The sequence below is a fragment of the Condylura cristata genome, unplaced genomic scaffold, assembly GCF_000260355.1.
Source record: "Condylura cristata isolate star-nosed mole 26May11 unplaced genomic scaffold, ConCri1.0 scaffold00023, whole genome shotgun sequence".
NCBI lineage: Eukaryota > Metazoa > Chordata > Mammalia > Eulipotyphla > Talpidae > Condylura > Condylura cristata.
In genome coordinates this window covers 26,879,492-26,893,026 of record NW_004567124.1, presented here as the reverse complement: position 1 = coordinate 26,893,026, position 13,535 = coordinate 26,879,492, and the positions used below count along the sequence as shown (strand labels likewise).

The window sequence follows — 13,535 nt, the reverse complement described above, 5'->3', positions numbered from 1 at the left end:
TCGACGAAGTACACTGCTGAGGGGAGCAGCGGGCGGGTCAGGAGAGGTCTGCCACGCCATGTGGTCACCTCCGGGGCAGGCTGGAATCGAACTCATGCGGAACTGGCTTAAGCTTCTTAGTGCTGTGCTTTAACCCGCTGCGCCACCAGGGAGGGCCAATTTCTAGACTTTTTTTGCCAGTGACCTACCTTCCAAGACAGGTGGCCTAATAGATACCATGTAACCTTGAGATGTAATCCCTATGTATCCAGAGCAATACATATGTAATCTTGATATATTGTTCCCATGCTAACTAAATGAGGCCTAAATTTGGTCCTGTGCCAATTTTGTCTATACATCATATAGAAGTTTCTTGGGGGTGGGAGAGGCGGCAGAGGGTGTGGAGGCACAGGACCCTCACTGGGTAAGGGCCTACTACTGCTGCTGAAGCCCAGAGGAGCTGGTGCTTTCCCTACTTATGTAACCCCTGCTAGTCAATACTTGTTCCTGGTCCCCACATATGGGCTTTATGACCTGTTTTCTCATCCACCACCATTGAGAACCAGGCAAGCTCATAGCTGAGGCTCTATTAGGCAGCACACTTGCCTGGATGTATTAATTTGTTCATTGTTCGTTACTTACTTCCTCTTAGTCAAATTCTCTGGAAAGCTATTTCTATACAAGTAAACTATTCAGCATTTTCTAATTATGCCTAGTTGCTCAGAAATCCTGAAAGGGGTAGGGTGGTCACCTGGATTTCCTTTAACTCTGCTCCTTTACTCATATTTTTTTAAGATGATTTGTGCATACAAGAACCGGGGTACAGGTCAGAGGTAGGGGGGTATGTGAGAGAGGATTTACCAGAGACAGAGTGGGGAACAGAAAAAGTAGATTGACGGAAATACACTACCGAGGGGAGCAGCAGGGCGGGACAGGAGAGGTCTTCCTAGCCATGTGGGTCACCTGCCTGGCCAGGGATAGAACTCGTGGTGCAGTAGCTTTGGATCACTACATAGTGTTGTGCTTTAAATCAATGCACCGCAGGGAGGGTCCCTCCACTCATCTTAGATAGTGTTAAGACGAAGAGGGGTTTCTGAGTGTTAGCTACATAGTGGATAACTACCTATTTCTAATAAGTAACAGGAATAAACTGAAAGACCCTAGTTAGGGAAATAATTCATCATCTCAACCTATTTTTGATGGAGTTATTTAAATATCAGTGTGAAAAAAAATCATTTAAAAACATTGTTTTTGGCTCTGCATCTTTGTTTCATTTGCTTGTCCCCAATGATGTTTTAATTTGTCCACAAAAATAAATTTTGAAAGCAAAAAAAAAAAAAAATCACTGTCTTCCATTCTCTATGACTTCCTTGTGGATTAGGCATATTTTTTAGTCACAAGTGCTACTTCAAGGTCTTGAACAATCACTTAATGTCCCGACCGCAGATGATCTAAGTGCTAAGTGATATCACCTATCACTGAAATAAATGGGCATTTTATGGAGGCAAAAATTTCCTAGACTTTAATAAAAACACTGTCATCCATTGACCAAAATTATTGAGGAAGAGGCATATAATTTTCACTTTGCTTCAGTAATTCTTGTCAGCACTTAGTGACTCATTCATCTCTTGTGGGATTTTTTTCCCATCTCCTAAGCTGTCTAGAGGACAGCAGCCATATCTAAAGCACTTTATACTAAAACACATTATAACTAATTAAATGCAATGTTGAACTGTTTAAAATGAATAAATCTTATTAATATTTCATGTACTTGTAGGGAAGAATATGAAGTGTCCTGTGGGAGCATGGACAATGGGTAAGAGTGATTTGATAACAAAGGTCTTAAATTTAACAAAGCGTAAATTTGGTGCAGAACTAGAGGACATGAGGCAAAAAATGATGCCAGTGAGGACTCTGAACCTGGTGATCTCAACACATTAACACTGCAACAAAAATGCTGTAATGCCTCTACAACAAAAATGGGAAATTGTGTGGCAGAAGGAAATCTGGGAACTAATATTGAGAAAAACAGCTGCCAGGCATTATGAATTCAATCCAGTTCCCAGTACAGTTTAATAATATGTGCCAAGTGGGTATTCAAAAAATAGTCATAATAACAATAGATGATAATGATCAGTACATTGGAGGGTACAGTGGAAGAATTAGGGCTTAATGCCTTCAGTGCTGTTTTTAGCTGTCTCTGCTTGCTTTATTTCTTAGGATTATGACGTGGCCATCTGTGCCTCTCGATTCTCCATCTGCAAAATAAAGATCATATCATTTCCTACAGAAAATCTGTGGGCTGTGCTTTAATATCCTCCAGTGAAACATCATATATAAACATAAAGCAGACAACCAGAAGCTAAATAGTAACCAAGGGGATAAATTTTAAGGGAAAGTATTATAAGAAATTAAGATCCTCTAATGTCTTTTTAAAGATTTATTTTGCTTATTTATAAATATAAGAACTGGTGTCCAGACTAGAGGTACGGAGAGGGAATGAGAGGATTCAACAGAGACAGAGTGGGGTGCACAATAGGCAGATCTACTGAAATACACTGCTGAGGGGAGCAGCAGGTGAGACAGGAGAGACCTGCACCATGTGGGTCAGCTCTCTGTCTGGGGATCAAACTCGAGCCGCAGTGGCAGTAGCTGGTGAAGGCTTAGTAATGCTGAGACTCTAACCCCTGACTTGAAGTAGTTAACACAAAAGCATATTGTGTCACTTTGGATTTTTTTAAGTTGATGTGAATATAAATTCTAAATACATAAATTCTAGGATTCATTTATTAAAATCAATATTATGTGTCTATATTTATTTAAAACATTATGAGTTCTAAATTAATTTCTGAAGCAAACCAGAATTACTAAAATTAAACTTACTTTTAAAAAGTAACAATAATTCATAGAAGTACTTTAATAAATACACAAATAATGATAAGCTACAAAAGCATAAAATTGCAGAGTTGAGAGGACAAAAGCCTAATTCCCTCTCAAAGTCTGAATGCAAACTGTCTCCATCCAAAAAGTCAGTGTGAAAAAATTAATTTTTTATATAGCTTAATTTTCATTGTGAGATAATAGAAATAATCTAGACACTCAAGGTTTCCTTCACTGTTGCATGATACTATGGTATCGCAGACATAAGTGTGGAAATTACATCTTTCCTCAGTGAAATTGCTCACATGAACATTCTTTATACATTATCATTCTTTACCCTATTTGATTCATCATCCCTGTATACCTATACTTTTGTGCTTGAAGTTTTCTCGTTCTTTCAAGACACTGATGTAAACAGCTCTGAGTCCCTCTACCAGGCCCTCGATGCCTGAATTCAGTACTATATCCTGAGGTATTCATGACTTGAGAAGCAGGTCCCTTTGCAAATGCACAAATCTTTGTTTTGATGAATCCCTGGGACTTTGCCTGCAATTGGAACCCATGATTTTGACATTTATTCAAACATTGCAGTTTCTCCTTTGGGAATTCATTTTTTTCAGATGGTATACTGTTTGGGAGGAGACAAAAAACTCATACAACTTCCTTTAGTGCAGAAACTGCTTTTCATTTTTTTATTAAAATGTAGTTCTTCAGAGTATAGAAATACTCCTGACAATGACCTGTTAAAAGTCAACCACCTCCTTCAAACATACATAGGGAATACCTGCCAAATTCTGCCTTATCAGAATGTATTAAGTTGTACATACGTATTAACAGAACAATACCAAAGTGGTTACATTTGACAAATTCTCCTAAAATGGATGTGATTATCTGACAGATTACGTTTCCCTTGATGAGAGTTGTGACAACTGTGAAGGCTTTGAAAGACAAGCTTAAAGGTCACATATTACGTATTAGGAGCCACAAGGGCATGCGCAAAGGGCGCGAGAGGCAGGGGGCCATGAAGGCTGGTGTCCCCTGTTTTTGCCGGAGCACACAATTCTGCCAGGACACAAAGCACGAAGAGGAAGGCGCTCCCTCTGCTGGGAAAAGGCCTTTAGGTTCACATTCAGAAATCACAAGACAGCACACCTAGGGGAAAAAGGAAACTCCCTGCACATGGTCTGAGTTTCCCAAAGGACAAGGGCCAACGTGTTCAAAGAGGGGACTGTGAGGACCACTGCCTTTGGGATGCAGAAGTGTGCCTGTGAGAATGCCCACTTCCCTTCAGGCTTGCTCAAGGCACTGGATTTGCTCCCCTATATACTATTAACAAGAATAAACACTTTCATGAGATCAGAACTGGCACTTGATCTGCCCTCTAAAAGTGTCCTCTGTAGTTTGAATTTAGCCCAGTTCAATCCACCCCCAACTGGACTCAAATTACTTGTGAGAACCACCCAGACGCTAATCGATTGAGGAGTCTGTGCTCCCTCTCTTATCTTCTCTGGATTCTGCTAAAACTTCACTAGGAAGGAGAAAACAGTGAATTCATCTGGGCTAGGTATGGCCTTGACATTTTATTATGATTATGTCTTTCTCCCCATTCTGTTTCTCCTTGTGTCCAAAACAAAATGATAATAGATAGGGAACAAGACTGACCATACCTGAATTCTGGAGTTCTCCTGAGAAGGGAGCCATCTTTGTAAGGCTTTTTCCAGTCGTTGGAGCAGAATCACCTTTCCTAATCAAGAATGTTTAGCTTGATGTTTCCAGTGGACCGAGATCACACAAACTACGTTTTTAAATTACCTCGAAATTCCAAAAGTTTGCACAAGATTTTTTTTTTTTTCAGTATACTTTGTTTACTTCTACTGATTACTACCTAGCACCTTTCACATGGGATTATGTGGGGAAAGTCCAATTGTACCTGGACGTGTCTGTCTTTCTTCTCCACCTCTAAACTTTCTCTCATTTGTGGATCAAACACAACTCAAGGTAGAAAGATATAATGATGAGTTTACAGTAGTTTCCAACTGACACCCACTATTACTAGGAGATGCAGGAGTATGTCTCCAAGGCCTCTGTCATCCCAGACAAATGTCAGGATTTCAAGACAAACTACCTCCCTAATCCCCAAGCATATCTGTTGCCGTATCTGTCAACTGGGGGTAGAAAAGTCATTTCATATCTATGACCCAGTGAAAGGGATGAATGACATAAGGAGAAACTGTGATCATATGATCAGAGCTTCCAGAGAAGATGCCAGGTCAAATGCCAGGTCCCTATCTTCTCTGAAGATAGAGATAAACATGAAAAATTGACTATTACTCATAATTAAGTCCATAAAATGGGCATTTTCCTTTTGTCAATAGCACTTCATAATCCTCTCAAGCTCCCCTGCTTCCTTGGAGCTCATGGACACTTTTCTTTCCATGTTGTTTCTGCTGGGCCCAGGGACCTGAGGGATCATATAGAATATCCATCCTAGGACTCACTCCCACTGCCCAACTTTCACTTCCACAGAGAGAGGATGTGGACTTCACAAAGGAAATCGATCATTGAGCTAATTACATATATTCCCTCAAAAAAGAGGACATTTGGTTTTATATGATTTCCCTCTCTTTCAGAAACATCTGGTCCATAAGGAGGAGTTAACCCATTCTACAAACCACTGGGCCAGAGTGAAGGGGACAGGAGTGTGGGAGCTCTGTTTCTTCTAGGAATCTACAATCCCTGCTAGGAATCCACCTTTGGAAAAATACTCACTTTATTGTTCCTGCTCATCTTCCGCTCAACCCTGCCTACCTTGGGCAACTTTGTCTGGATCAGCTCTTCTGGGGTGTTACCCAAGGGGGGAAGCAGCCGCTTCTTGCTGTTTCGGGTCTCCGAGAGCCACTGAGGAGGCAACTCAAAAGGCCCAAAGCCAAACTGCAGGGCATACTTGTCAGGGAATGTCTCTGGTTCCACTGGGCCTGCTGGCACCACCTGGGATATAGAGTCCACTGTGCCAGGGGGGGATGCAGGGGATGCAAACTGTGGCCCCTGCTCTCCCTCCAGGCAGGTGGTTAGTATCTCCTTGGCTTGGAGGTCAACTGAGCCCATATATTTGGCTTCACTCTCTTCCTCATCCTCTGTGGGCTTAAAGATCTGCTGCTGCCCAATGTGGAACATCTCTAGGAGCTGGCTGCCTGAGCGCATGCTGGGCTCCAGGCCAGCATCAGCCATCCCAGTGCCTGTACTAACCACATTTCGGCGACTGTACCGATGGTGCAGTTGTACTAAGGTTCCTACCAAGCACTTGCGGACAGACTTGTTGACAGTAAGAAAGAGCACAGGATTTGCCAGCAAAGAGACTTTGGGCAACCAAATGGCAGTGAGCAGCAAGAAGACAGAAGTGTCAGGGACATTGAGCACAGTCTGGTAGACGACTAGAGTGACGTAGGGCACGCTACATAAGATGAAGACCATCACCATGGAGAGCAGGGTGGCATGCAGTTCTGCCTCTCGCTGGGAGGCATAGGGGATGGAGATGGTGTTCTGTGGGGTCCGGAGTGCTGCAATGATGACCTTCTTCTTCTGGCTGGCACTCAGGGCCCGTCGGATCAGTATCAAGAAGAGGAATACTACAGCCACAGGCACAATGACCGTCGTGATGTTATAGACCAGGACGTACACCAGATGGCCCAGGGAGTTGCTCCAGACTTCGGTGCAGGTCGACATGGCATAGATATCAGCCACATTGGTCACAGCAAACACAGGGATGCTGGCCACCACTGCATGGGCCCAGATGTACATCACCAGTTCACGGGACTTGGCATCTGATATTTTTCTCTCCAGGGGATAGAGGACTGAGTAGTACCTGCAAAATGCACAATCAAAATTCATTTCACAGGTACAGATACTCTAAATTAGGGGAATCTATATTAGCAAAAGTAGGAGCAAGTGGGGGGAAGGATTAAATTCTTTCATTCTGCCTAAGACAGAGGGGCCCATTGGGGAAATTAGGAAGCCATACTTCAAGTTCCGAGGATGTTAGCATGTGAGAAGTATCACTGGATTGACAAAAGCAGCTTTCCAAATAAGCAGAGAAAAGTCCCATCTTGATGGGCCTCTCAAGACTTCCTCAATCAAGAAAATAATTACTAGCAAATCATCACTAGTTTTATACTTACTGCCACCATGATTAAATCCTTTAAAAAGCCCTAAATATGAAAAGTAACTCCATCTGCTTTAAGGACAATTATTGCTCAATTTAAGGATGAAGAGAAATTGGGAGGGGGGGGGACTCAAAATTTACATAGGCTAGAGAAGCTTTAGAGAAAATTTCATAGCCACTCACAGAAAGAAATTTGTCCTCACACATATCAAAGCAGGCTGGTGCCGCTGTGTATGCATGGTGGTCATTAGCACTTTTAGCCGCTCAGGGCAGAAGAACCCAGTGTGAAGATAGACTCTAACAAGGTCCTTTCACAAAATCAATTCAGTTGACAAAAGCATGCCTGCTCAATTGCCACTGTCTCCATGATACTGGCTCAGCAACCTGAAGAGCAATGAACAGATCTAAAATGACTGTTATTAGGTTTTTGTTCAAATGAGACTTCCCCCCCTTCAAGCTTCAACTTGATTCTGTAACCACCTGATCAGAATTCCAGAAGCACCTTGTTTTAAGATCATCAATGATTTAGAGAAACTGAGTAATTCTTCAGATTTCAGAATCACACCTGTCACAAAAGAGTTGCCAGTAGCCACTGGAGATATGGTGAATTTCTTCACATAAGCTATGCCTATGACTTGACAGTCAGCAACTGCTACAATTGACCTTACAGCCCAATTGTCATCCACCCACTCAAGAACCAGGTAGCAAGCATGCCTTACTGCCATGAGGATTTCTGAGCACCCTACATATATTAATATGTAGGGTACCCAGACCCAATTCCACTGTGTGTGCAAAGGTTTCCCCACATCAGCAAGTAGTTCTTGGACACCAGAGTGTCTGAAAAGTCAACTCTTTTCAACCTAGTTCTTACACCACCTGGGGGTAGCATCAGATTCCACAGAATAAGGGCTCAGTTTTCCAAAATTGCCCTCCTCTTCAGCTGCAGGCCACAAATCCAGTTAACAATCTGCTTACAGATTGAAAGTTTCTGCAACCCCTCCTCAGATTTCAGGTGTCAGTTGCAAGTGCAGGTTTAAACTGTGCTTCTGACTGACTAGCTATAAATCTGAGATTCCCACAACCCACCCCTCTTGGGTTCCATTAATTTGCTGGAATGGCAAGCACTCAGGAAATCCATTTACTTACTAGATCACCAATGTATTACAAAATATACAAATCCACAGCCAGGTGAAGAGAAACCTACAAGATCCTAAACAAAAGAGCTTCCATCCTTTTGTAATTTGGGGTCTGGCGGGGTAGCACATGTAAATGCTCCATTTCCTCAAGCTGGAAGCTCCTGAAGCACTCCCTTTGGGGATTCTGTAAAGGCTTCATTACATAGGCACAGTGATTAAATCATTGTTCCCTGGAGATCACACTCAACCTCTAGATGGCAAGCCAGGGGCAGGATGCCCTCTATTCATGTTGCTTTCCCTGCCAAGCAGCCCCCATCCTCAGGTATTTTCCAAATGTTAGCTGTGAAAATAAAGAACACTTTAATATTCTCAACACCTAGTAAATTTCAAGGTTTTGATTAGACTGTGAGCCAGAAATTAAAGATCAAATATGTAGAAGAAATATATTTTTTGGTCACCCAGGTGACCAAAATATTTATGTCTTTCAAATTACAAGATCAGCCAAGGACCAAGCCAGGGACCAGTTACAAAGATGAAAAAGGAAACAAAAGTGAGAAAACACTTTTGAACGTTTCCCAACTCAGCAGGAAAAGAAACATGCAAACAAGCAGTGAGGAAGCAGGAGATGATGGCTTTACTGGAGTTACACACAAAGCGGTTACAGGAAGGGAGCACCTGGGAAAACGTCAAGGAAGGTAGCACTGTGGTAGAGTCTGGCGGGGGACAGGCAGTGGAAGATACGATGCAGATGCAAACACAACATGACCAGGGCTGATCAGAGATGGAGGGAGCACGATGAAATGTGTTGTAGATCTCTCACTGGGAAGGGAAGAAAAGAGAAAGAAATGCGTAAGTTACACAGGCTAGTATTTTTTTTTTTCTCTGACTACAGTTCAACTTTTCTAATCACAACTCTATAGATTCAATGTGATAGCCCCACACCCACATGTGAACACATGCCCAAGAGTCCAGGGCTTCCAGTTCCAGTTTGCCTACTGTTCAGTAAAAAGCCTAGGCTTCTAGTCATTTCTGGGAAATAGACTGCAATATAAATACACAACTCATTATAAATAATTTGGTTAGTGTACATCTAGCAAATGATGCAGGGAGTGTAGGTGGCCTCCCAATTAACTTGCTGTCTTGGTGCCATGAAACAACTCTTTGAAAAGATTGACTTCTCTTCGTCTTAAGGCACATCACACACTTGTATATCTCTGAATAATAAAATAGGAATTTAGCAACCTTGTTTTTCCACTAACAGGACTTTTGGACTGATTTTTAATAATGACAAAAATATAATAGATATGCTGCTGTAAAGAAAATAAGGATTTCTTGTTTTCACACATTTTCTTGCCTAAGACCACGAATCCAAAAATAACCCCAGGGATTATTGCAGTGCTTCTAGGTACAACAGCAAATTGTTCAGAATAATGTGTTCCAACTTTTGTTCAATTCCATTCTTAAAAACCTTACAAGATTCATAGCAATATTATTCACAACAGCAAAACAAACACACACTGTGGAAACAATGCAAATGACCATCAACTGATAAAAAACTAAGTAAAATGTGACATAACCATACAATGGAATATAATTTAGCAATAAAAGTGAATGAATACTGATACATGCCCCAACATGGATGAACCTTGAAAATATTCTGCTGAGTGAAAGTAATCAAGCTAAAAGAAAACATGCTGTATGATTCATGGACAGGAAATATTCAAATGAAAGCATAGAGACAGAGAGCAGGTGAGTAGATGCCTATGTTTGGGAGTAGAAATGAGAAGTGACTGCAAATGAGCACAAGGTTTCTTTTCAGCATGATGGAAATGTTTGAAAGTTTGACAGCAGTGATGGCTGCACAACTCTACAAATACACTGACTGCCAATTGAATTGGGTGAATTTTTATGATATGTAAACTATACCTCAATAAAATTATTAAAAACAAAAAATACTTCCCAGAGAGAAAAGTCCACAATGTGGGCCAAAGACTTAAGGCCTCATGGAGCAGATAGTACAAAGAGCAGGTGGAGGACTTCTGCTGTGAACACAGAATGTTACCCACGGGATAGAGTGTGACTTCTCTAATTTCTCACTGTTAAAGTCTAGTGCTGTGCCAAGTCACTTTCCAGATATTCAAAGATCTCTGGTTGAGCACAGAAGAGACACAATGTCACTATAACACAGGTTTAGCAAACTGGCATGGCATAGTACACATTCAGTTTGCTGAACAGATTGATTGTCCCACATAAAATTTTGAATGAAAATTTATTGTCAGCATTGAAAAATGACCAAATTCTATATTCCTCTTTCAAGAAAATAAAGTCCTGTCTAAAATACACACAAAACAACTATTAACTGTAACTGCTGAGTAACTGACCCCTATGATCAGGCATGAACCCAACCTGGCCAGTGTCACTTGACTGTGTCATCTGCTCTTGTGGATAGTGAGTTTCTAGTAAGAAATTTTCAAAGAGCTGGAGTGACTCCTGGCAAGATCTGGGTGAAATGACTACAGACAATATATTTAAAGAAGAATGTGCCAATCTGAAGGGAAGCCTAGAGAGAGAGAAACTTTGGTGTGGCCTACCCAAGCACAATTCAAATGATTCATTTAATTCTCCTCATTGAGGAATCTGAGGCTCAGAATGGTTAAGTCACTTTGGCCAAAGCTACCCAATGAAAAAGTAGTATAGGTAGGACTTAAAGTCAGTCTTCTGGTCCAGAGTCCCCTCTCCTAACCACAATATCAACAATTTCTACTACTGTGCTGGGGCTATGTATGCTCTCTAGGCAAATAATCCCTACACAAGTGACATTATACTGCTTATGAAATCTATTTTCTAGGCCTGAGAGGTTGAAGTGGTTTCACAGATGGGTTCTGCAATCCATGACTTCATGTCTTGAATGGACAGAGTTTAAAACTTCCATTTTTCAAAAATATAGTAAAATTTTATTAAGAGTACAAAGTCAGAATAGACAGAACATTCCCTGAGCAACTTTTCCTTTCTGTAAATCTTGAAATCAAAAGTACTCATGGGCACAAAATCCTTGCTTGCTTATTTAATTCTGGTTTCTAAAATGTATTTTTTAATTTAATTTTTATTGAAGTAATCTTGGTTATAACATGGTTCAGGTGTAAGTCAGCATCTGTTTAGACCACATTATTGTCACCACCAAAAGTCTAGTTTCTAAGCACCACCATACAATTGATGCCCTTCAGCCAACTTACCCATGCCCCTTCCATTCCTCACGGGTAACCACCATTTTGTCTTATAGTCTAAGAGTTTGTTTTGTTTGCTTGCTTGCTTTGTTTCTTCATTTTCCACATAAGTAACTTATTTCTCATAAGATAAATGTATTATTATATCCATTGCAATTATGAAATGCTAGCAGCAAAAAGGAAAGGCAGGAAGCTGTTGAATAATGAAAACTTCTATATTTTGATAGATTTGATCAAATTATATATGATGACAGCAGCTGAGCTATAAGATTTATTTCCAAATGAACATCCTTTTTAAAGAGGATGGAAAGAGAAAACAACAGTCATCATAATCAAAACGTTGGAAATAAGTCCTCCAAAGGGATTATGGTATTATCTGATCAGGCCTAACTGGTCTATATAATCACTTGTTAAATAATCACTGAATTGTACCCTGTTCTTCCAGAAATGTTTCCACACTCTATCAAAAAGCCTTAGTTGTAGTTATCTACACTGAACAAGCTACAAGTTTCAAAGCAAATATCATTGATTCCAACCAAACTGGAGCTTCACATGATCTAGTAGCTCTCCTCCAGCATCCACAGGATGTAAACCCGTCAATGTCACATCTTTTCCAATGGCCCTGTTTCCACAGCTATTAGATCAAGCTGTCTTGCAATCCATTTGTTCTAGACATTCATTTTCTTTCTGCTGACCACAAGCAAACTAAAAGGCAATGTGTTGGGACATTGTTGACCATTTGCTAATTTTTCAACATGCTTTTTTGAAAAATACAAAGGTCTCTGCTAACTGATCTTACCTGTCCAAGGCAATGGCAGGAAAACTGAGGATCGTCACAGAGCAGAAGACTTTGTGCAAAAATTTGACAACCTTGCAGAAGAGCATGGTGTAGATCCACCAGCAACAATGAGGACTGGTGCTGAGGATGATGTCGAAGGGCACGCAGACCAAGCTGGCACAAATACCTGAGCAGGCCAGGTTTTTAATGAACCTGTTAGTGACAGATTTGAAAGCTGTTGTGCGGCAAGTTGACCATAACACCATGAAGTTTCCTGGCCAGATATGAAAAAAATTAAAATTTGAAATAAAAATAAAGAACACACACACAAACCAAAAGACAAACAAACAAACAAAAACAGATGGAAAGTACATGTTAAAATATGTCAAAACCACACTTGAAAGCTGATTTCAAAGATTTACTTGACATGGTTATATATGCTATCAATTTGCACGAAATTAAGTCAAATAAATATCAAAAAGTCTGGAGAAGTTTTTAGTGGTGAATTTTGTTATTTAATTTTAAGCATAACAAAATTATGATGTTGATTTAGCCTCATCTGAGTACAAACAATTTGCTAGTTATTACTTAATCTCAAGCAGGAAACTTGTTAACAAGTTTGCAAAATTGACCTCCAGTTGCCAAATTCTGCAACAGAAATGACGTGAACCACAGATTAAAAACTTTCTAGTACCCATATTTTTATAAAGTTCAAAGCAAGGGAAATTTTAATACTTTTTTTATTTAATGTGGTATACCCCAAATACAGTAATTTCAACATGTAATCATCACTTTAGAAGTATTTATGAAATATATTTCATTTCTATTTTTAAAATCTAGTGTGGGCTTTTGTTTCAAGATTTATTTATTTATGCATACAGAACTGGGGTACAGGCCAGAGGTGCAGGGATTCACAGAGTAGGGAGCAGAACAGGCAGACCAACGAAGTACACTGCTGAAGGGAGCAGTGGGTGAGACAGGAGAGGTCTGCTGCACCATGTGGATCACCTTCTGGATCGAACTCGCACTGAAGCAGCTGCGGCTAGCTTGCAGTATTGCGTCCTAACCCGCTGTGCCACCAGGAAGGACCCCTAGTGTTTATTTTCAATAGAGAGATGATGGTGCATAAAATTGTATTGATTTCAGGTGTACATAGAATATATTTTATCTTATATATTTTATTTTGATTTTCAGTAGTCACATTTCAACTGTTCTGTAGTCACTGTAGCTAGTGGCTACTGTACCGGATTGTACAATTCTAGATTTTTCAGCAGCAATGATACATGGACTGGTCCTCTTTGATTAGTTGCTTCTTGTGGCTTCCCAAAGCCTACAGTTTGCTGGTTTCCCTGTCCCCTCCAACTCTCCCACCTGTTGCT

At 40.6% G+C, this 13,535-nt stretch overlaps 1 protein-coding gene across 1 annotated transcript in view; it reads right to left on the bottom strand.

The window, feature by feature from the left end:
• Window positions 1–3,534: 3,534 nt before the first annotated feature.
• The window catches only part of GPR176 (G protein-coupled receptor 176), a 109,284-nt gene continuing 99,283 nt past the window's right edge, over window positions 3,535–13,535 (bottom strand). Inside the window, exons 2-3 of the mRNA XM_004687927.2 lie at window positions 12,178–12,430; window positions 3,535–6,721 (exon numbers count right to left, since the gene is read on the bottom strand). Coding sequence (XP_004687984.1) covers window positions 5,599–6,721; window positions 12,178–12,430 — 1,376 coding nt within the window. The 3' untranslated portion in view covers window positions 3,535–5,598. The remainder of the gene's footprint in view (window positions 6,722–12,177; window positions 12,431–13,535) is intronic.